Consider the following 25,348-nt stretch of genomic DNA (forward strand, 5'->3'; position numbering starts at 1 on the left):
TACTTTCAACTTTTATCTCAACTTATCTGATGATCTCATATGTGAAAACAAACGAAACCTTAAGTCTCGTTTGTTTTCAGGAAACATCTCATTTCATCTCACTTCATCATTACAACTTTCCTAAATCCCCATACAAAATAAAATAAACAATTCAACTTTTTCAAATCCCAAAATAAAAATAATATTAAAAAATATATTCTAACAATATTTTATTCAACTTTTTAACTTTAATCTCATCTCATCTCATTTCATCTCATATCTGAAAACAAACGAGCATAAGTCTTACTTCTTCTTCCATTGCCAGCTGGCAAGCAATTAACATCTATCTATATCTACCAAAATTATGACATTTATAATTTTTAAAATGTTTACATCGTGATCTGGTCTGACATCTCGAGTGTTGCAAGAGGCAAAATATTGAAGTACGAATTAAAATGCTTCGCTTCCTCAAATAACACTGCTAATTATCAGCTAAAGCTAGCGTTTTTTTTCTTTTGGTTCGCGTCGATTTAGGTCTCGTCGATATAATAAATTGTTCTATCAATTTATAGGTACGAATCAATAATTATACAAGATATCAGTAGATGTATATCTCGTGAGTTGAATTCTAGATTCTCACGTCATGATTACAATAAACTTGTTGCAATAGACTCCCAAGTAGACAAAATGATGGAGTTATTGGATATGGAATCGGATGATGTTCTCTTCGTAGGAATTCATGGGATGGGTGGAGTGGGTAAGACAACGCTGGCCGAAATAATTTATGATAGAGTTTCTAATTCTTATTGTCGATTTGAAGGAAGCAGCTTTATTTCTTGTATTAGAGAAAAATCTACTACTGCTCGTGATCAAGCTTTTTTACAAAAAGAACTCATTTCTACAATCATGCAAGAAGAAATACATGTATGGGATTATCACCAAGGAATTAGGATGATAATGAAGATGCTGCAGAATAAAAGGGTTTTTATTGTCCTTGATGATGTGGATAGTGACGAGCAACTGACGGCATTAGCAGGGGATCGGAAATGGTTTGGTCCAGGGAGTAGGGTGATTATAACATGCAGAGATAGTCATCTGTTGAGAACACATGAAGTGAATGATATCTATAAGGTTGAGCAGCTTGGAATAGAAAAAGCTTTGCAACTCTTTAGTTTGTCAGCTTTCAAGAAAACCCATCGTACAGAGAATTACATGGATCTATCTAAGCATTTTGTTAAGTATGCTCAAGGCCTTCCATTAGCTCTTAAAGTTTTGGGTTCCTTCTTATTTGGGAGAACAATAGATGCGTGGGAAAGTGCTAGGGATCAACTAGAAGCAATTCCTAATCGAAAAATTATGGATGTACTTCAAATAAGTTTTGATGGGCTGCAGGAACTGCAAAGAGAGTTATTTTTGGATGTGGCGTGTTTCTTCGGAAGACAGGACATATTTTCTGAGATCATGTTAGAAAGATTTGATCATTATCACATCGACATGGATGTTCTCGTCGAGAAGTCCCTCATAAGCAAATCAAAATATGGATGGTTGTCCATGCATGATTTGCTAAAAGAACTGGGCAAGGAAATTGTTCGCCGCGAATGCCCTGAAGAACCGGGACGACGTAGTAGACTGTTTCGTGTGGATGATCTCTATCACGTACTGAAGAATGATACTGTAAGTTGATTAGTGTAGATATCTGTATAAAAAGGTATATTTTCATCCTAATTCTTGCTAACCTGTTGTTCTTGGTTACCAGGGAACTGATGCAGCTAAAGCCATAGTCGTGGATTTTTGTCCTAAAACGAAAGATCAGGTACTCAACGCCAAAGCATTTTCAAAGATGGGAAAATTGAGATATCTTAAATTCCATGGTTCTCGAAATAATTTAAAATGGCGTGGAAATCCTTTAAAATACATGCCAACTAATGAGTTGCGATACCTAGAGTTGCCTGGATATCATTCGAAATCCTTGCCGAGCAGTTTCCAACCTGAAAATCTTACTGTACTAAGGATGCGTGGCAGCCGTATCAAACAACTATGGAAGGGGTCGATGGTAAGTTTCTCACTCGTATAAATACGTATTCATCTTAATAATTCCCCGTTAATTTTCCAAACAAGTTAATATATTTATATTTTGATCCAATTAACTACTTGTTTATAACAGGTTTTAGACAATTTAAAGGTATTTGATCTGAGTCATTCAAAGAACTTGATTGAAACACCAGATTTGACTGGAGTCCCAAATCTTGAGAGAATATACCTGAAAGGTTGTAGAAGCTTGTGTGAGGTCCACCCATCCATCGGAAGTCTCAAACGATTAAAAGCATTGGAACTTGAGAAATGTTCAAGCCTTGAGAAGTTACCAGACCTGAGTAGTTTGGAACGCATGACCTATCTTTCGGCAGGTAGAACTGCTATAACACAAATGCCATCTGTCAATCTAAGGCCCAAGAGCATCCGTCACCTTTGGTTTTTTCTTCAAGGACGCAAGTTGATGCGACTTAAATCAAGGGAACCCATCTATGATATCGGATCACTTGTAGAATATCAGAAGGATGGAACATATGATCACCTAGAGGCCGCGTGGATTGATTTTGACAGCAAAGGAGAAAATATTTTAGACATGGCAGGTGGAGTTGTTTCGGCTATAGATGACAATTTGGTGAGTTCTCTCATTCTTTTCTTTAGAAACAAATAAAATATGTCAGAAAAATGCTTTAATAAAAAAGTAATTCATTTCACAAATAAAAAAATTAATCATCGACTTGCAATTGCTTTATTTATACTGCAATTAACATCTCTTTTTGGGGGTGTTTTTACAGAATATGATAAGTGGATGGTCGTTGGGATTCCATATCCCGGAGTGGGTCCAGTATAAAAGTAATGGCTCCTCTGTAAAGATAGATTTGGATGCTCATACGAATCCGGAGATGGGCTTTGCTTTCTTTATTGTCTGTGATTCTGATCAATTCAAGAGTTGGAGTAAATATTCGACAGCGGTGGGGCTTACAATAGTGTTTGCGACGGATGAAGAATATAATGTGGAATATGATTGTTCGCATTACAGATTAATACCTACTATCTGGAACGTCTCCTTGCGTAAGCAAATTGGATTCTGGGTGTATATACCGGTGGTTTTGCGGTTTTTAGATATACGGAGGGTCATTAAGATTTCATTTAAAACAGGCTGGCGTCGGTATTTAGCCAATAGTCTTGTAAAAGAAGAAGTAGAAGTGAAAGAATGCGGGGTGCATTTAGTATGTCCAGATGATGCTAATTCAAAGTTCTATAATAGCATTGCTCCTTTGGGCCGTTCGGGATCTTCAAATTCATATTTCCATCGACGATTTTTTGCCTCTATTAGGAAGAATGAGAAGGACGTTATGTTCTTTCTGAGACGGAAACGTGAAATAAGACGAGGAGCATTATGTGCCTATGTTCCACAACCAGAGTGAGCCGGCGTAATCGATCCGAACCGACATCTGTCGGATTATTATAAAGTCAGTTCCTCAACCCGGCTAGGATCGGGTTTGTTCTTCGAGTGTTAAACCGACTGAACTATAAATTTGTCCTTACCTTTTCAGTTCTCTTGAAGCCTAGCCTTCCAAATCCAACTCGTTGCTCACAGTCGCCGTCCCATTGGCGCACTTGCAGGTGTAGGGGGTTCAAATCATCTCCTTCGCGAACACCATTTTGTCGGCTGGAGTGGAGGTGGGGAAGTTGTTTGCTCCCGTTAAACATTTCGTTACTACATCCTTTTTATACTAATGACAAATGCTATATCTGTATGATGTTGCAGTTGGGAGATTGTTTAAACCGGAGGGTACAGAATGAAATTGACAACATCTTAGCAGTAAGTTTGTATTGTGCTCAGGATCACATTATTGGGATTGGGAGGGGGAGGGATTGGGATTGGGATTGGGATTGAGATCAGATATGTTTGGGGTTTTATCCATTGAATGCATGCCTGGAGAGTGACCGTTCATTGTACCCAGTTGTTTGCGGCACTTTAAATTAAGGTTGTTAAGTCTTTAAGCTCTTTATTAATGCATGTCAGTTGTTACAAATTAAGGCCGTTACAAATTAAGGCCTTTTCTTTTTTTCTTTTTGTTGGCTTAGAGGCAGTGGAAATTTAGTAAGTTTGAGTTTTGATTTTGTTAGATATGCTTGAATTAAGTTGTATTGACATGTAGTAGTTTAGGGTCTAATTTAACTATTTTTTAAATCAGGGACTGTACGTGTGTTTTATCAAGTTGATTGCTTTTGTGTGTGGCAAACACAAAAGGGCAGAGGAGTTCAAGTCAAAGGGCTTGATGATATTCTCTTGATTAGCGGTATCATTCATATCCTTTAATCTAAATCTTTTCAAAGATTCTGGCCTGTGATGTACTATTAGAGCAATTTAATGTGAGTCTATCTTCAGAATACCTATATAAAGCCAACCCAACTTATTTTCGTGCCTGATTCTAGTTTAATGCTTGCTGTTATGGAAGCTTCACTTTGTTTGTTCTTTTAAACTTTTAAATCCTCAATTAATGTTCTCTGCTATTAATTTGCAGTGGCTTTAAATTTTCAGGTAACTCCTTACCAATTACCAAAAAGGCTTTTTGTTTGTTCTCTTTGTGCTCCAACTTGTGTGGAGCATCTTCTGGATAGCTTTTTTCTTCTGAAACAGTTGTTCATGGAAAACAATAGCTATTCTTTTCTCCTTCCTTCTGCTGGTGTTTAGTTTATTGTGCATTAGAATTTCCGTGTTCTATTGTTTCTTAATTTGCAAAATACTTCTACTATTAGGAATTAGCTTTGCGGTCTTTAAGTGTTCTCTTGAAGAGGATTGGAAAGTACTGCGTGAAGATCAAGATACCCTGAAATTTTGCTTACCATATTAATTACTCTTCTTTTCTTTTCTTTTCTCCCCAAATGAGAATAATTGGAATTGATTCTATGCCAATTACGTGTTATTTTGCTTGAACAGGTGGTTGTAAAGTTATAACTTGTTTCTACCTCTGATAAAGGTAAAAGAGTATCTTTGAAAGGAAGTTCTGAAGTGGCAGACATGGTATTGTTGTGATGTCTATGAAAATGAGGGAAAATCAACAGTTTTGAGTGCAAGTTGCCGGCGTATTTCTAGTTACTTTGTTGGGTTCCTAGAGCAGCAAAAAATAAAATAAATCAGCTTGTTGTGCTGTGGATATTCCATTATTTGGTGCTTTGAGCTTTTGATGTACTTGCCATATATGCTGACCTCATTATTCTCTTCACACCAAAGGAAAGTTTTCATGCTGATTCTTTCCTCTTTTTCTTTTTATCATTTTTTTTTTCTCTTCTTGGTTCTAAGGGTTTACCTTTCTATTGTCACCGTTATAAGTTTTTCTCTTAATTTTTCTTTGGCCAAGCAAAATATAAATAAAATTTTATACAATGAATACTTAGGCCTCGTTTGGATTAAAGAATGCTTTTTTTCCTTTTTTTTTTTTTCTTTTTTTTTTTTCTAAGCAAGTAGCTATGGTTCATTCTGCCCTTTTAAGTGGTTACAAAGATACAAGATTCAATAGGGTGGGAGTCCCCAATAATCGTCCCAAAACAAGCAAAAGCAATATCAGAGAAAATAAAAAAAGGGGATTTGGAGCCAAAATTTTAACTCCCACCCATTTCCCCACTAAGGGGAAGCCGCTTAAAACTATTTTAATATAGTTTGATAAAATGGCTATAAAACTACGACTAAAAGCCGCAGTTGAGAGTTGTGTGCTGTATTTTGCTGGTCTGGTCCAGCTGAATGAGACTTTCATGACCACTTTATCTAAATCATTGGTTAGGAAAAGCAGGAACATTGGAAAATAGCAACATGAAGATGAGCTGATACCCCAGCGTAAGACCATCACTGGTGGTGGTGGGGCGTGCGGCTCACGCGCCACTCGAGGGAAGAAAGTAGCACTCGGATCTAAGAGATACAAAGTCGATGGTGCCGCGCATGGCGGCAGAAGATTCACCCTAGCATGGCGATGTGTGGGTTTCATGTGCCACTTGTTTAGACAGTTTCCTCCTTCCATTCGACTAATTGGCGGCTGGAGAGTCCAATGGTGGGGCACGTAGCAGCAAAGTTTTAAATATCGTGTCATACCGGCCGATACGGCCAGTATGTACTGTGCTGGAGTAGTGACTGGTATAGTGAACATATTTGTTTCGTACCGAGTCAAATACCAGTTGTGCCGGTGTGTTTTGTAAATAGTTAGACTGAGAATTTAGAAATATTATTGAGTTTTATAAATATGTATTTTAACTTTTTAAGACTTGCATTGATGTTATTTTAAAATATAATTTAAACATATATAATTAATCTATTATATATAGACTATCCCAAAATGGTACCGGTATACAAATATTTCGTTCTAGTACTTTAACCAAAACGGCCATCGAAACGGTATTCAAAACTTTGTGTGGCAGTCGTAGAAGGCCGGTAAGCAACAAATTGGAACATCTTGGTGCTATAGCCGGAAAACTGGGAAAAAAAATCAATATACATGGTCGTTGATGGCTGGACAGTTGGAGGGAAGGAGGAGCCGAAGCTCTAGCCCCCCTAGCCGGAGGCTGAGATAGTTGGCTACTTGGGTAGAGAGAGATCGTCTGCAGAGAGAAAGAAAACAGAGACCTTTTAGAATGATTGAAGAATGCTCTCATCTTAACATCTAAAAATTATAAATACAAACACTTTTCAATTTCAAATCTTCATCTCTTTAATCTAATTATTATAACTTTTTATAATTTATAAACAAAATACAAAAAATAATTCAATGTTTTCAAATTCCAAAGTAAAAGTAATATTAAAAAATTGAATAATTCTACTTAGCATCCCACACACCACACCTCTTTTATTTTATTTTTTTTCCTTTTTCCCATAATAAGTATGTAATGCATAGATGATGAATAGAACAACTCAATTAGTTTAGCATCAATAAAATAAAATTAAAAATTAAAAAAAAATTAAAAGATGTATGGTATGTAGTGCGGAATGATGAGTAGTATAATCCTAAAAAAATTATATTTTAACAATATTTTAACTTTATAATATTTTTATTCACTTTTTTCCTCTCTTTACATAAAATTTCATAAAATATCATAATTCAAACGATTTCACTACTATTTACATATCATCTTATTTCAATATCCAAACGATGCCTTATTTTTATTCCCTTTCTGATCCATCCCATTAATAGATGGTAGCGTGCACAATGTTCCCAATGTAATTAGAAGCAAAACACGAGTTTTTTCTAATTTGAGGGAGGTGAGGTCAGGCTCCGGGGGATCAAGACTACCTACAGATGTAGTAGGTAAGTAGTCATGTGAAGGCAAAGGAAGAGAAGAATTGTTACTTATTGAGTGAAGGAAAGGACGATCGGAGGTAGCATTGATCTTGGAAGGCAGGTTCACCAATGCATGTTCCTTAGTAGGAAAAGACTTCTCATAAAAAACGTGTCAGGAGAAATGTACTTTAGCTATAGTGGGATTAAGGCAGTGGTGACCAACATATATGTAACTGAGAAAAATGCAAGTTTTGGACCTATAGTCAAGTTTATGAGCTGCATAAGGTTGAAGAAGTGGGAAGCACTTGCATTCAAAGACATGTAGTATGGAGTAATTTGGTGGTTTGAGAAACAACTTTTTGTAGGGAGTTTGGTTATCAATATTGGTTAGGGCAATTTGTTGATAACCTATACTGAGGTCAAGAAAGCATCAACCCAGTATTTAATGGACATACTTGAGGGAGCAAGGAGGGTAAGACCAATTTCAAGTATATGTCTATGTTTTCTTTCAGCAAGACCATTATGCTGTGAGGTGTGAGAACGTGACTTTCTATTAACTATGCCATGGTGGGTCAAGAAGGATTCAAATCGAGAGGAAGTATACTCCCCACCACCATAAAATTGAAGGATTTTTTTAGCAAAACTGGTTTTCAACAAAGGTTTTGAATTTGATAAAAACATTCATAAGTTGCATCTTTGGATTGAAGAGGATAAAGCTAGCTATAACGAGAGAAGTCATCTATATATTCTAGAAAGTGCAAGAGGTAATGCAACTTGATAAGTAACTGGACCAACTTTTTTCAAAATCTCAAACGGTCCTACAAAACTGTGATTCAACTTTCCTTACTTACCAAATCTCATAAACGGTGGAAATTTCAAGTAATGTGAGTTTTAAGCCTCATTTATTTTCGCAGATGATATAAGATGAGATAAATTTAGATAAAAGTTAAAAATTGAATAAAATATTGTTAGAATATTTTTTTTAATATTATTATTGTTTTGAAATTAGAAAAAATTGAATTGTCTATTTTAATTTGTGTGAAAATTTGAAAAAAATGTAATGATTAAATGAGATGAAATGAGAAGTGTTGTAAAAATATACGAAAGGTGGATAGGTTTGGAAATTAAGATAAGACACAAAATTTTCATCTCATCTCATCATTATAACTTTTTCAAATTTCTACACAAAATATAATAGACAATTCAACTTTTTCAAATTTCAATTTAATTTTTTCAAATTCTAAAATAATAATAATATTAAAATAATATTTTAAACTTTTATTTAAAATTAAAAATTCTCATCCCACTGTCCAAATAACAGGTCAAACTACATTAGCTGCCCTATACATGATTTATTCGTGGTAGTAGTTAGCCTATTCTTGAGAGACAAAAGCCCAGCCTATCTTTTCGTTTTCCTTTTTACATATATTTAGGACGGCCTTTAAAATAAATAATGAAATGAACTCTCTAATACGTGAGTTTATTTAATTGAAATATGCGAATTTAATATTGTTTAATCTGCCTTTGGAAAAGTTCCACGTTGAAAAAAAAAAAACAGAGTAGGCGAAATTACAAGAAAAATTGTACAATGAATTAGCTCGCCTCAACCTCATGGGCAAAGTTTCGGGCGAGCACTCAATACAACATACGGGCGAGCAATACATCTTGCATACAACATGGTGAGCAATTGGCTTACCCGCACACGAACATTCGGGCGACCAACGAATCGTGTCACTAACTCATCCCGAGCAACAAGCTCGCCCGATGTAACGGTCAATTTTGAATGACCGTTATTTGCCTACACGATCCGACGATTTATATCATGAATATGTTTAGTGACGGACATATACTGCCTGCAACTGCTCAACCAACCATGACCGTCGTCCAATGGTCATTAACAATTTTCAAGTCTCCTATCTTGACTGAAATGGTGCTTTGACTATTTTTCAAAAGTCACCAATCTTGCTTGAAATGGTGCTTCGATGTCTGTATAAAGACATGCCCAATCGGAAATAAATATACAGTTTTCTTTCTTTGAAGTATGTGCTTCCATTGTTATACTTTGTATTAGTGGTCGAGATTTTCTATGAGTGACAATACGTGACACGATATGTAAATCTAATACAAACACGATACGAAATTAGTGGGTTTGAGTTTGATATTGGGTCTAAATCCAAACGGATTGACCCATTAAGACACACTTTATAAACGGGTTAATCTGAAATCAACCCGTTTAGATTTTATTTCATAATTATAATTTTATTATTGTTGAGTTGTAATATTATTGGTATTTGGTTATGTTTTTGTTATTGAGATTGTAATTTTAGACCTATACTAATATTTATTATTGTAAGATTTGTAATATTGATTTTATTATTTCCAGGAGATGAACACAGCCTAACAGGATTTTCAGCAACATTGCAGGGAAGCTAATCGAGGCAGGAAAGCACCAAGTGATTTTCCTTGTGAAGGGACCCATTTGCTTGGGTTGCATTACCTGCACAGAGGAACCCTACGAGTCAATGAGGAGACAACAATATTAAACTATATGTTCTTCGTGTCTTTATCATGGACAACTGTAAGGAGCTGATTTCCGAATATCTTGGTGTTGTCCAGTGTGTTGTGGATTCTGAGAACCTTCCATTGAATAATTCCAGAGAAATGCCATAGTAGGACCAAATCCTCAAGGTTATCCACAAGAATTTAACCATGAAATGTGTCAACAAACTCTTGGAGATTGATGAGAGCAGGGAAGACTACAACAAGTACTATGAGGTTTTTTATTAGGTAGATGTCATTGTTATTGGACAACTCAAGGAATTTAAAGGCAAGAAGCTTTACTTTGGTACAGAGGAAGCAAACTAACCACACCTTATGGACAATGTGCATTGAAGGGAAGGGTTTGTCACAGTTTTGTATATGAACAGTGGTGGGCCGAAGTTCATTGTGGGCTTTGGTTGGCTCAATCCTGTGGTTGTGTTGGCCTGTGGCATTTCTTTTATTTTATTTCAAGTTAATCTCAAGTGGGGCCATGGCTCATATACTGTTGTTAGAATTGTTGAACTGTCCTTAATTTACAGTCTTGTTAAGTTAGCCCTTGGCCCATTAGTTAGTAAAGGGAGTATTTGTAGTGGAAGGACGAACATGTAACGTCGTGCAGAAAATTAATCAAAAGTCTATTTTCTTTTTCTCTCATCATCTTCTTCCTCTCTTTTCTAGAAGTGATGTCCTCAAAGTGAGCGATTTTAGTATATTTTTCTTCAAGTAATTTGAGGCGTGTTACACAAAACTATATGTTGATGCAGATTTTGGCATGAGTTGGTGACGAACCCCTACCAAAAAAATAAAAATAAATATAGAAATTCGTCTTAGTTTTGAATGACTATGGAACTCTTCGACTCATGTTAAATCAGTCCCTATATTCAAAGAGAGTTTTAACACAACTTAGTTACCTTATTGTTCTTATAGAGTCCCCATTTCACAGGTAATGCCATCAATAGGATGCATAAATTCTTGCCACCTGTCAAGTTTAGGGTCATTAGATCATTGAAGTTTTTAGCTCATAGAAGGGTTATTTTCGGTGTAGTAGTGAGATTTTATAGATTTAATGAGTGGGCTCACTAGCCAACTTTATCTCTATTACTTACCCTAATTGTCATTAGGACTGTTCATCCGGATTCTTACCCGAGAACCAAGTAAACCCGGCCTTCAAAACCTGGCCGGGTTTCAGCCCGAATATAGCCGGGTTATGACCCGGGCCGGAACCCGGATGAACCCGGGTTTCTACAACCCGGAAATCCAGGTTCTGGGTTCAACCCAGTTTTTTCTTTTTTTCTTTTTTCTTTTTTTTTTTTAATAAAAACTTATGTTACTGAAAAGTTGGTAATATATATATTTAATTTGAAATTAAATGATCATGATAATATATATTCCAGTATGATGTACTTCTAACCTCTACTACTTCTAACCTTCCATGGCCATGCATTATCATGTATCAGGTGTGTTGGTAATTTGGTAGGAGTATCCAATGCATGTCAAAGGGCTCAACCCCGGAGCTTGTGGTTTAGTTTTTTGTCATACCGTTATTTCTAGTTGGGGTGTCTTGACTCTTGATGAAGTCCTGATAATCTGGATTTACTTTTGTAAGATATTATCATCAAATATTATATACAAACCAACTCTAAAATTGGGTGGACATTTTTTTCCAGAATTTCATAGATGATTAAGAAAGTTTTATGTTTATAGTAATTATGCAATTAAATACGAATTGATTTCAATATGTGTTGCATGTAGGTGGCAAATGACATAAAAAGTTAATTGACTGCATGAGGTGAGTAATTGCATGGAATTCCAGGTATTTATGTTCATACCTTTTATTAATGTTTTATATAAATGAAAATGTTATTTTAGAAAATAAAGATGAAAAAGCCATTTTAGAAAGTTATGCTATATATACAGAATGATATATGTGATACATGAGTATGATGGATTGTATACTTCTTGATTATTATTACTACATGTTTATATAGTTTTGCTTTGTAATTAGAGTAATGTTACATATAGTCGTTGAGTGTGCAAGCGTCGTGTAATTACTTTGAAAAAGAGTGAGGTTCACTATTAAAAAATTAATTTTTTTCATGTGATTGCACGGCGCTTGTATACTCACGACTATAACTATTATTTCTCTTGTAATTAGTGAAATGAATGATGAGGAAATGAGAGGCATGAATTGGTTCACTGGTTTTGCATCTAGTGATGACCATCCCGGAGAGGCTGGGTTATTCCCATCAGCTATGGGAATAGCTATTGACCGTAAAAGTCGCTAACTTTAACATACAGGAGTAATAGTATGTATTGGCCAATGATTTATTAAAATGTAAAAATGATTTACATGAGCTAGCGAGACTTAGTGTAAAGAATGTGATAGAATGTAACTAAATATAGTATTTATTGAGTATTCGACTCAATTTACGATTGAAAATCTCTGTTTATACTTTTATAATATGAAAATATAGTATTTATTGAGTATTTGACTCAATTTATTTTAATGTGTAGATTTGTTAAGTTTAAAATGAGAATGAAGCTGCAAGAAGAAGCTTGATCCAAGGAAAAGAGACAATAACTGTTGGTGAAATACACAATAATATAATAAAAATTACAATCAAATTGAAATTCAAACCAACCCAGTTTGGACTGAGGTACAGAAATCTCACTCTCTTTAAGGAGATTCAAACCCTCTGTTGTGTACAAAGTCTCAAAATTAACTGGTGCAGCAGAATTTCTATTGACTTGACTTCTCTAGGATACAATAACCCAATTGATCATTGTATGACTCAAACCTACTCTGCACAGGTATTTGAGTCCGAAGCTCCACTCAAAAGAACACTACTCTTTTATCTAGAAAAATATCTCAAAAATACCTATGTACACACACTATTATTATTATTGTCTAAAAGTATCACCCACATCATACGAAAGAGAGAACTCATCTTATAAAGAAAGTTGTATCTTTTCTATCCTCAATAGAATTTAAAAACAAATGAAAACATAACCATTTTTTCCAAGAGATCCGGCCACTAGTAATTCAAGAAAATTAATGCAGGCTAAATAACGTTCAAACGATAAATTCATAACATTAATAACTTAAAAGTTTATAACAATAGATTTTTCAAAAGGCTCGGCTTAAGCATACTACAAAAAAATTACTTATTTGTGATCAATTAATTCCAGCGAAATGATTATTTGTAATTAAAATTAATTACGAATAGTCTTTTAGTTACAATAAATTAATCACAAAAATCTATTTTTTTTATAGTGGCAATTGAATAATAAGACAAATATAATAAATAGTATATGAGGATGCTTTTTATAACAGCCAACGTCAACCTTAACACGTTTTGGAATTCTTTTTCGATTACCCACTTGAATGCCAAAGATAATAGAAGGAAATCAACGGTTATGACATCTTAAAAGAAACGTTATTGATAAATATTATTAAAAAATACTAACATTAAGGCAAATTTTCATGTATTAATTTTAAAATATATTTTATTTTTATTTATTGAATATTCGATAACTTTTTTTTTTTTTTTTATAGGAAGATAAAACTTTTATTCAAGAACAACCACAATTACATCAAAGTTTCAGACCAAATAATCTGTGAAATACACTCTGGGAATGAACCCACCAAATTACTAAGTCATCTAGATGTATGGCATACTTTGCCGAAGTGTGAGCTGCTTCATTAACCATCTGTCCCTTGCGTTGAATAGAACATTTCGGAAACATCTTCATCATATTCTTCACCTCATAAATAAGATTACCCCGTAATGATCTTGATGCACCTGTTTCAGTCAATTCATTTACTACAAGTAGTGAATCACTTTCAATAATAAGTTCATAAATACCCATGGGAATATAGATTTGTAGCCCTCTCAATATAGCAAGAAACTCAATTTCCATCGGGTCATTCACTCCATTTTCCTTCATACTTGCAGCCATGATCACTTCATAGGAAGTCTTTCTTAAAATAACGCCCACACTTGCTCTATTTAGAGTTTCAAAAAGAGCCCCATCTACATTTAACTTCAAAGGATTTTGAGGAGGAGCCTGCCAACAGCAACTTGAAAGCTTTCTAGTTTGTTTTTGAACTCTAGCTTCTTTGTAATCCTTAGCCAACATCAAAGCATGCTCAATTACTTGATCTATTGTTAAGATTTTATTTTCAAAAATCTTCTGGTTTCTTCTATACCACATGCTCCAGGCAATAAGAAAGAACTTATCAAGATCTTCATGTTTACCTTGACTCAACACCTTTCAAAGCAATCTGCATAATATCCAACTTAACATCATCTTCCATTAAGCCAGGAAAGTAGTGCTTCCACGACTGCCTTACAAAGGGGCAGTAGCATAATGCATGTCCCACCTCTTCCTCCTCATTTGTACACCATTCATAAAGAGCTTCTTGTAATATGTGCCTAGCTTTTAGATTCCTTTGAGTTGGAAGTCTATTTTTACAATCTCTCCATGCAAAAATTTTGACTCTACTAGGCACCTTCATCTGCCAAAGTTTCCTCCAAAGATTCCTCTGATCTGCTGCATTTGAACATTCACCATCTTGCTTAAAAAGCTTTTGAAAGAGATCATATGCTCTTTACACTGAAAGTTCCAGACTTTTCATGTTCCCAAATAATACAATCAGGCCTATTCGAGGGGGTAGTAATCTTCTAACTTTGTCCACATTCCACTACTTTGCTTCTTCATCAATGAGATCAGCTACTACTAGAGATTCATGGTCATGTCCATGAAGGAGTGCTCTGTATCAGTTTATGCCCAGGCAGCCAATAATCAGTCCAAACATTAATAGACGTACCATCCCCAACCCTCCATCTGCACCCTTTTAGCAAAAGTTTCTTTGATTCTCATATTTCTCTCCAAACATATGAAGGAGCAGACCCCAATTTTGAATCGCTAAAACTTGAAGCAGGAAAATACTTGGCCTTAAAAAGTCTCTGCAGCAAAGTTGTCTCTTAAAGCAGCTCATTGTATAAGTTAGAATTGTCAATGCTACTGCCTTAATCAATATTTCTTTACCTACTTGTGAATCTTCGATAACTGGCGCATGAAAAAAGGAAAGAAAAAATTAGTAAGTTAGTATCATCCGACCCTTCGAGTTTTCTAAAATTATAGTCTTCATCACTTAGAGGAACCGGGCGTTACATGGCCGTCCAAATGGTGGTCGAGATCTGGCCACAAAAATCAATGGCCTAGATTTTTTAAGCAATTAATACCTTGAGTTTACTATTTTCTACATTAATGTGACGTGGCAACCAATCAGAATCTGATGCGAGGCACACAAATGACATGGTGGTTTATGAAATAATAATTAAAAATTTTAAAATAATTTTAAAATGCAAAAAAAATTAAGAAAAATATCTCAAAAAATAAATACTATTAACTGAAGTTATTTTTAAAAATTTCTTGACTAATTCAAGAAAAGATTTAATTAATCTATTTAAAAGGACAAAAGATTAAAAAAAGTTATAAAAAAATTATTAATAATTCAACAAAATTATTTATAACTTAAAGAAGTTCCAAAAAAAAAAAAAAAAACTGAAACTTAAATTTTGCAATCAACCTTTTTTAATTTCTAGACTTTTTAAATATTTAATTTGACCTTATTTGGAATTAGTAAACAAAAGACTTAGAAGTTTTTTCAGTTTATTAGTAGTTATAGTTTTAATTATTTTTTTGAATAAAGTAGCTGCTGTCATATGTCATATGTTAGATTCTAATTAAGCCTTGCCCTTAGTAAATTTGACTGAAATTTGCATAAATCATTTTTTAATTATTATTGGAGGGGATAAAATATCCTAAACCCAGATAAAGAGCACAGTTCATCAAATGGCCCCCATTAGAAGACAATAGAAGGAAAGATGAAGAAGAGAGAAGAAGGGGACAAAGGCTGAGGAATGATGGGGTTTCAAGAGAAAAGTTGAGAGGAGACTCAAAGGAGAGAAGATGTGACATAAAGCAAGGGGAGCAAAGGATAAAGGGGCTTATGCCAGACGACTAGGGGGATTTTCGACTTCTCCTTCAACTTCTTCAACCTCACGAGAGGAACTCCAGCAACGAGTGCTCCACCAGAAAATAGAACTCTAATCTCTATTGTATAGTGAGGATGGGAGACCATGAGAAACTATAAAATAAGCATATTATAGTGGACTCTCCCCTCCCTTGTGGACGTAGGCATAGTGCTGAACCACGTAAATCTGTGTATCTCTCTCTATTTATTTTCTTTGCGTTTATTTACTACTCACTGCCATAAATGTACGCACAGACACCATACGATCTCACTGAACCACCGTCAGGGGCTCCACACCACACCGATCGAGGCTCAGATCGCCATAGGGGGCCCGAAATGACTCTTTCTTCCCTTTCAGCTTGTTGTGCCATTTTTAGGCGTTAATAGTTGGCGCGGTCTATGGGATTGATTTACTTTCTACACCAGAAGCAGGAGAATGACTATTTTCCGGCGTGCTAAATAATTTTCGAATCAACAAATAAGAGTTTCCCACATAAGTATTCTTAGTCTTTCAACTTTTATTTTTAATAGTAGCATTATTGCAAGAAAATGGGCGAGTGAATCTTTTCTCTCCCAAGTGAACCCCAAGTTACTCGTCGCTTGAGTTGCAAATGCTCAGTGCACTTATAAGGGTACTGTGCAAAAAGGGGAAGTATATGGATGAGGATACAGTACACTTGGAATACACACGTGGGCACACATAAACATACAGTGCACACAAGTGCACAGTGCATGGAATACTATGTCCCATGCATGGCATGCACGGTGGCGAGGGTGCACATTACTGTGCACTCTGGGCATAGCTCGCCCACTGGCCACGGGGCCGACAAGGACGCCGACGGCCACTACTAGGACCTTCGACGTATTCAGCCGGCTCAGTGGCGATCGCCGACCACCACGATGAGTTGATGGTGGCCCTTGGCCACCCCCAATTGGTAGCAGCTCGGCACACCTTAACACCTCGGCCTAAGAAACATCTTGGCCACCTTTCATTCAATGGCGAGTCCCCTCCTCAGCTACACACGTCTCGGCCACCCTAGTGGCAAGACTTGATTCAGCCAAATCTCCTTACCCAACACAAACAGTTCTCCTCAACCAACACTGACTCGGCCTCATGCTCCTCGGCCTGAACGACTCCTCGGACATACTCCTTAAATCAACTCCTCGGCCATGACAAAATCCTCAAATAGACTCCCCTAACAGACTCCTCGGCCAGCAAGCTCCTTGGCCACTAGCGGGCAACCTCGAACAGTAAGCTCCTCGGCCACTTGCTTCTCAGTCCTCCCACCTCACCAACCTCGCTCGGTACCACTCTCCTCTATCACAGCTAAAACTCCTCGCCAGCCTTACCCGACAATAGGTTTCCCTAAACACGATCATCCCGCCATGCACACAAGTGATATCCTAAGCAAGTGCTCGGCCTAAGCGACTACTTCGCCACATGCATGCAATCACAGAAATATCTCGGCCACCCATCACGGGCAACCTCCAACACACATTGCATGGCCCATGCAACGTGCTCCACTAGCCCTTGCTCAGACCCCACATGCACGACAAAGGCTCCCTGAAGTTGCTTGGCCACTCGGCCTAGGATGATGCACAGCCAAGGAGAAGTTTCCCACACAATGGAAATGCTTCTTACTTGCCCCTGCAATAGTCTCGGTCATAAGGTCAAAAGAGAGAGAGAGAGAGAGAAAGAGTGAGTGAAAGCACCAGCAAAAAGTAATTTCAGTCAAGAAAAAATCTGCTACAATGACTAAAATGCCCCTGTTTGTCTCCCTCAAAACTTATGTGCATTTTATTTTTACTAACATAATTGAGTCTTGTAGTATGAAACACCGGCTGCACAGCCCCACTCAGACACCATTCTGACATCTTAATATATCTCATTGGAATAAACTGCTTGGCATTCACATGCACAAGGACAAGCACATCTCCTACTTACCCTTCCCATGAGGATCAATAGGAGGGTCCAACCCCCTCGGCGGCCCAACCTCCCTCACTGCGGGGTGTGGGACTAGCTCTAGCCTATCCCGATACTTACCTACCCCGTAGGTGTCAACAGGCGGGTGTGGGTCCAATCTCAAACTACCCAACTTACCTCCCTGTAAGGCGCGAAGAGGTTAGTTTGGCCTTAGGCAGCTCGACCTTTCTCACGGAGAAGTGCGATTCCAACCTCTTGGTTGCCAGATGACTTACCCAGACCTCTGTCACGGTGAAGTGCGGCATAAACTCCAGCCTATCTAACACTTATCTTCCCTACGGCGTCAACAGGCGAGTGCAGGTCTAGTCTCAAATTACTCTTATTGCCTCCCTGTGAGGCTCATAGAGGCGAGTCTAGTCTCCAGGTAGCTCGACCTCTCTCATGGCAGAGTGTAAGTCCAGCCTCATGGCTACCTGATGACTTACCCTAACCTTCTTCACAGTGAAGTGCGGGTCTAGCTTCTCAATTTCCTGACTTGCCTCCCCCATTGGCTTCAAAGAGGCGAGTTTAGTCCAAGCTACTTGGCCTTTCCCACTGTGTAGTGCAGGACTAGCCCTTTGCTGCCGGACAACTTACCTTTCCCGTAAGCATTAATAGGTGGGTGAGGGTCCAATCTCAAACTAGCCGACTTACCTCCCTGTGAGGTAGAAAGAGGTGAGTTTGGTCTCACGCAGCTCAACCTCTTTCACAGAGAAGTTCGGGTCTAGCCTCTCGGCAGCAGCAACTAAACACCCTAGTTTGTCTCCCTCAAAACTTATGTACTATGATGCCCTCAACCTCCGCTTGGGATATAATGGAGATTTAAAGCGTCGGGACATGCAACACAAGGTTAGATACCTCTGTATCTAGTAGCTAATATGCAATAATCACAGCAAAAAATAAAGGTGAAAATGAACTTATACCAGAATAACTAAATCATCTCAATAATATAGATTGAACCGTAAGTTTCAAAATATCAGGTAGGTTAATCTTAATACAAGATATCAAGTTCTCCAAAAGGATCTAAACTAGTTGCTTCATGCGTTCTATAGCATGAAGGGTTAGTCCAGAAATATCATAATCAAGTCAAGTCTCCTGTCAACATCTGGTTCCTCCTCAATCCTCTTGATCTACTAGTCCATTGGGTCCATCTACTTCTACAACTTTTATAATTTCGAGTGAAATGATAGTGGGTCCACAAAGGGTGATATTTACTTGAAATCTCAGTAAGTTAGACAACAAACGTGCACAAAGATAGACTATGCATGAAGAATGATAAACATGAAATGCATGCAAATGCAGAAAAATTACATTTGTCTCCCATTCAGATTTATCAAGAAAATAGATTTTTGATGCACATTTTCTTACAAAGAACATAATTTCACTTTCATGATAAAAACTTATTATTTCTGATAAAGTGGAAATAATGTAGTAATTGAGCATGAAAATTAGGATTTTTGGTCTGAAAATGAATTACATATGCTCATTTACACAGTAGAATTATAATAAGGGCATTACAAGGTCAAAGAGGGAAATTAAGTGTCAATTTTTGTGCACTTGATTACTTATGCCATTTATGTCACACACGCTCAACAGTTAAAAAAAAAAGGAAGAAAGAATCCCTTTAGCACTCGATAACCCCTAACCTTTTCTGTTTTCCTCTCAGACTTCACACCCTAGAAAGAACTACATGGAATTGGAGGGAGCAACAACCTAGAGAGAGAAATAAGTAGGAGCACAGGAGAGGATGGTGAAGGGCAGCTTAAAAAGCTGGAAATGGTGTGCCAGAGGGGGTCACTCAAGATTTCTGGAAGAATATGAAAACTATAGAGGGTCATTCGAAAAATATTCTTTCAATTTTGGGGTTTACTATTTCTTTGGATTATGGAAATGTTTTTTTTCTTGATTAACAGTTTAGTTTCATATTTGATGAGTGAGTAATTTCGTAACTTAGGTTAAGGGAAACCTTTAGGCAGTAGGGTTTCTATAGGGCTTTTTGATTTCCTTTTGGTATTCACTCGTATTCTCCATAAGTTTCTGTCATTCTTCAATAGAAGTTGAGGTTAGGTTTTTCTATTTCCTTTTTGGTTCATCGTTGATTAAAGGCATAATGGATGCTTAAGGAGGGTAGAACCCTATTCCTGAGTTGCATATTGATTGATGGATTTATATGAGATCTATTGAGGTTATTCAGAAAATATTTTGTTAGTGCATGCATCATATACATCATCCAAATGCTTTAATCTTGATTGAAATTGCATTTGAATGAAATTTTGGAATGTTAAAACTCCCTTGAATGCCTTCTGTGAGAAGGTGACCCGAGACCTAGGTGTTTGCCCAAAAGTCTCTCAGAAGTTCAATTTTGAGTACTGCATTTGTTTTCCCTAAGTCAACAGAAAAATTTAGTTTCCTTTGCTACTTAATATACTTTTGTTTGTGTCCAATCTATTGTATTTTCACAAAGAGTTTTCGGAAAAAGAAACAAAGATTTCTTCAAATTGTTTGATTCTTTTGGTGTGAACAATCTGGTTCACACCTTTGCTCACTGACTGCAAGGATTTCTACTAGTGAACATCTCACTTCTTTAATTCCTTTTATTTCATAATAACAGTACAGTTATGAGTCATAAAATGTCTTAATCCCTATGAAATCGACTTTGGGACTCTCACTATACAATAACTAGACACCTTCAGCACTTGGGAGGCATTTTAATCCCCATATGCACTGTGAGTACCCTGCCTATGACTGTAGTACAACTTATATTGAAACTATGTTGTCTATAGACTCGTTCTCAATGCATTGGTAATATAACATAACATTGTAAAAATTATAACATGTACTCCCACCAGCATTAGGTGTCGTACGTATAACTTTACTCCGGTGTTCTTTAAAAAGAACCCATTCGAAGTATGTTGACTGTTCTTCATCAACTTAAGGATTACCACTCTATATTTAATCACTCCAGAGTGGACAGAGAAGTTCTACTAGGATACTTTCCCATCCAAGCATTTGAGATCGTAATAAAATAATTTTCTTGCAAAGGCTTTTGAAAAATAATGATTTTCATGAAATGCATATGAGTGGCACAAAAATGATGTTTAAATGCAAACAATGATATGACAGCTCATGCAAAAATGATAATTATAAAAATGACTGTTATAAACAAAATGACATTTATCAATAAATCATAAATAATCGATTAAAGTGTAAGTTAGTGGCCAACTTACAGACTACTGGAGTTGTAAGCGAAGTACTAGCTGTGAAATAAATTATGCTAAGTTAGAATCTAAATAACTTAAGGGAAATAAATAGTAACATGAAAAGAAAAATTATGAAAATGCCCTTAGACGTCTAAATGATGCATGCTATCTAATAATCCATAACCTTCCTCATGAAATCCATGGCATGCATTCTAGTTGATGCCTAAATGAACTCATTAAAGATGCTTACGAATGCATGCAAGGCAAAACCTCCAAGGAACATGCTCACTGGAATCCTCAAAGACATACTTAAATCCTAAGTTTGAGCAACTTCATCCCAATACTTAGTCATGCCTAATGAAATCCTCAAATGCTAACTGAACCTTAATGATGCATGGTATGATCCTATCACTGACATGCTAATTATCACGCATTCTTCTTATCCCAATCAAAAGGCTTTCTAAATGTTCACATTTCAAGCCTAAGTAAAATCAGCTAATTTCCTCAAATGAAGCATGATTAAAAGTTGAACCATACGTGCTTTGATGATCAAAACAAAATAGAACTTAAAACTAGTCATGGCATGTTTTTCATCTAAATCTAAACATCCATAAATAGTCCTATGATCAAATTGCACCATAATTAATCATGTCGTAGCTAATCTCCTAAAAAAAAAAATGCATTTAGGGCTCGTTTGGTTGTTAGATTGCACTTAGCTCAGTCGAGTTCAATTCAAATATAGACCTCTTCTAACATCCAAATACTTAAATCTTAAATTACTAAACTCATCTCAACTCAAAATCCTTTTACCCGTAGAACCCACAACCTTTTTCAACTTCTCATAAATATATCTAAACTCATCTTAGGTGGGCCCTACAAAACTCACTTCATTATCTCAACTCACTATTATTCATAGAGAACTCAACTCAACATTCAAACGTAGCCTTAATCTTAACCCTGTCCTTAATATTCAACTCGGCTACTAAGGATTCTCATGCTAAAATGACTACTAACACCTTAAACATAAAAAATAACCAGGAAACTAAGGTCAAGAGAGGAAATACTCACAAAGATTGGAGCCTTTGAAGCTTCCCACTCAAACTCTAAGAACTTTTCAAGAACACTCAAGAACACTTAGAGAGAAGAGAGGAACTGAAGTGAAGTGAAGTGGAAGTGAGGTGAAGAGGGGTTTATATAGCCATGGAGATGATGGTGGCATTGGGCTTGGGTGCTTCCTCATTGGGTTGTTTGTGCATGTAGGTTAGCATGATGGTGTCTAGGTTGTAAGAGAATCAACCAAAGGGGAAGAGAGAGAGAGAGAGTTGCCATGTGGGTGGTGGAGAGAGAAAAGGTGGTGTAATTAATACTAGGGTTTTTAAGCCCTTAATGACTGCCAATTAGGGTTTTCTACAAGGTTTAGCAATTTTGTCTCATTGTCTTCTAGTGGCTAGGCAAAGTGTAATCAAGTGTTCTCTATGGTGACTCAAACGGTGGTGATTAGGCAGTTGAGAGGTGGCCTAAATAGAAAAATAAAAATAAATAGAAAAATGAAATAAATAAGGGTTGGCCGAAATTTCCAAGGGCAAAATTGGCATTTTGAAAATATTTTGGGTTTCAGTTAGGTTTTTTTTTTCCAAAATCAACCGTAAGGATTTTCATAGATAATTCATGGAACTAAAGATAGAATTATCCTTGAAAAATAACCTGAATTAAGGGTATTTTGGTCCCTTGAACACAAAATACAGAGGGTTGCCAAATGAAACAGTTTTAGGGTTTTACATGTCACCACACAAAATGACATGTACTATGGCTCAATAAAAATGCAAGTATGACTAATGAATGCTAGAAATGGATGATCAAAGAAGGAAAATTTGAATCAAAGCTGGAAGAAAGAAATCGAACTAAGCTTGCCTAACGAAAGTCAATATTCTTCTAAGTAAGCGAGCTATCCTTCAAAAATTTAGGGTTAACCTAATGGGGTAAGGAAGTGGGGTGTTATATCCTCCCCCCTTAAAAGAAGATTATGTCCTTGAAATTGGAGTCTTAGTAAAACAAAACAAACAAGCATCAAACACAAAGTCGAACAAGACTCTCCGACTACACTAAGATGTGGGGCTCAACAGGGGTCTATCAGGATCCTCAACAGACACCTCATCCTGGGAATGATAATAGTACTCGTCATCATCCAAATCATAAAAAGCATTGACATGCTCTTCATGAGACCTCCACTGGCAAACCTCAATATCATGATTTCTCCAAAGAACCTTAACTAACAGAATTTTTCGATTCCGAAGTTCCTTGTCCTTCCAATTGATGATTTGAATAGGAATTTCTTCATAGGTCAGGTCGGATTGTAGCGAAATCTCCTCCGTATCCACAATCGTAGTCGTTGGTTTCTCAAAACTCTTCTTAAGAGAAGATACATGAAATACGTTATGAATTCCTTGGAATTCACAGGAAGATCTAGCCTATAAGCTATTGCTCCTATTCTTTCTAATATTACGTAGAGTCCTATGTATGTCGGACATAGTTTCCCTTTCTAACCAAACCGGACAACTCCTCTCATGGGTGATACCTTAAGATACACCCAATTGCCAACTTCAAACTCAAGGCTTTTACATCTACGTTCCACATAGCTCTTCTACCTATCCTGGGCAGCTTTCATCCTTTCCCTTATTACTCGAATCTGGTTCTTCATTTCTTGAAGAAACTCTACACCAAGAATCTTCCCTTCCCTTTTACACCAAAAATATTTACACTAACCGGTTTGACTTTTGCAGCACTGTCAAACATCTCCTACTTACCTTCTTGTCAAGGGTCAACAGGTGGGTCTCGTCTTAAGGTGGCTGGCTTGCCTCACTGCGAAATGCGAGTCTAGTCTTTCAGTTGTCCAACATTACTCATGAGACAACATCTCCTCTAGAAAATGCAAAGTGTTTTCACTCGAGCCATGACTGCCTCTCTTGGGTTATTTTCAGCAATGAATCAACAAACGGGAAAGGATAGGGACCGCTGGGCTCCCAGGCGCCAAACAGGCAGGCAGGACACTCGACTACCCGACCTTCACACTCCGAGACGAGCTCCGTGTTCACACTCTACTCAGTCAAGCCTATCACCTGCTAGCCTCTTGCTTATCTTGCTAAGCCGAGCTTCATGCTCACACTTTCCACGATTGAGCCCATCTCCAGCAAAAGTTGAGCTTCGCACACATACCTTACGCGATCAAGCCCATCTCCCTTCATAGCTGAGTTTCACACTTGCACCTTATGTGGCACAGTACGTCTCCTGCCACAACCAAGCTCTACGCTTGCACCTTACACGGTAGAGAACATCTCCTGCCATAGTCGAGCCCCGCGCTCGCACTCTACATGGTCGAGCCCGTCTCCCGCCAAAGTTGAGCTTCGCGCTCCCACCTTACAAAGTCGAGCCCATCTCTCGCCATAGCCAAGCTTCATGCTAGCACCTTACGCCTAGTCTCATACTTGAAAATCTTTATCGTCGAACACAAGCGAAAATCAGGGACCTACTCTCGAAATTTATTTTTCGATGAACTGCTACTGACTTCTACATCTCTCTCGCTTATTTTATCTTGAAGATTCTCAATGCCTTTTTTTGGAGCGAATTGACCTAAAAAATCACGGGCAACTAGAGGGGATAAAATATTCTAGGCCTAGATAAAGAGCACAGTCCATCAAAGGGCCCCCACTAGAAGACAACAAAATGAGAGAGGAAGATGAGATAAGGAGGGGACAAAGGCTAAGGAAGGATGGGGTGTTAGGAGAAAAGGTTGAGAGGTGTCGTAAAGGAGAGAAGATGTAACATAAAGCAGGGGGAGCAGAGGATAAAGGGGGCTTCTGCCAGACGACTAGGGGGATTTTTTACTTCTCCTTCATCTTCTTCAACCTCACGAGAGGGACACCAGCGATGAATGTTCCATCAGAAAATAAAGCTCTAGTCTCCATTATATAGCAAGGATGAGAGACCATGAGAGATTATAAAACAAACATATTAGTAGACTCTCCCCTCCCCAAACCCCCGTGGACGTAGTTACAGTGCCAAACTACGTAAATCTGTATCTCTCTTTATTTATTTTCTCTGCATTTATTTACTCTTCACTGTTATGGATGTATGCACAGACACCGTACGGCTGCACTAGACCACCGTCGAGGACTCCACACCACACCGATCGTGGCCCAGATCGCTATAGAGGGTCAGGAATGACTCTTTTTTCCCTTCCGGCCTTTTGTGCCCTTTTTAGGTATTAACAATTATAATAACTTGTATTTAAAGGAATTAACGGTTAGAATAAGAAATTTAGACA

The 25,348-nt window shown here is 37.2% G+C and overlaps 1 protein-coding gene and 1 long non-coding RNA gene across 2 annotated transcripts; both read left to right on the forward strand.

Moving 5' to 3' along the window:
• Positions 1–558: 558 nt before the first annotated feature.
• On the forward strand, positions 559–4,047 carry LOC121241064 (disease resistance protein RUN1-like). Its single transcript, XM_041138663.1, has 5 exons — positions 559–1,653; positions 1,736–2,032; positions 2,144–2,641; positions 2,802–3,383; positions 3,887–4,047. The coding sequence occupies exons 1-5, from the start codon at positions 667–669 to the stop codon at positions 3,905–3,907; spliced, it is 2,385 nt and encodes a 794-aa protein (XP_040994597.1). The 5' UTR covers positions 559–666; the 3' UTR covers positions 3,908–4,047.
• A 209-nt stretch (positions 4,048–4,256) lies between these two features.
• On the forward strand, positions 4,257–5,237 carry LOC121241065. The gene is made up of 2 exons (XR_005935651.1): positions 4,257–4,313; positions 4,955–5,237. It is a non-coding gene; the product is annotated as an uncharacterized LOC121241065 (long non-coding RNA).
• Positions 5,238–25,348: the final 20,111 nt, after the last annotated feature.

This window comes from Juglans microcarpa x Juglans regia, chromosome 7S (genome assembly GCF_004785595.1).
Source record: "Juglans microcarpa x Juglans regia isolate MS1-56 chromosome 7S, Jm3101_v1.0, whole genome shotgun sequence".
Classification (NCBI taxonomy): Eukaryota; Viridiplantae; Streptophyta; class Magnoliopsida; order Fagales; family Juglandaceae; genus Juglans; species Juglans microcarpa x Juglans regia.

Bases quoted from the DNA above. Each gene is read 5' to 3' on its own strand.
- LOC121241064 (XM_041138663.1), top strand. From the start codon at position 667: ATGATGGAGTTATTGGATATGGAATCGGATGATGTTCTCTTCGTAGGA. The intron at 2,033-2,143 runs GTAAGTTTCTCA...TGTTTATAACAG, and splicing joins AACTATGGAAGGGGTCGATG to GTTTTAGACAATTTAAAGGT. The intron at 2,642-2,801 runs GTGAGTTCTCTC...GTGTTTTTACAG, and splicing joins CGGCTATAGATGACAATTTG to AATATGATAAGTGGATGGTC.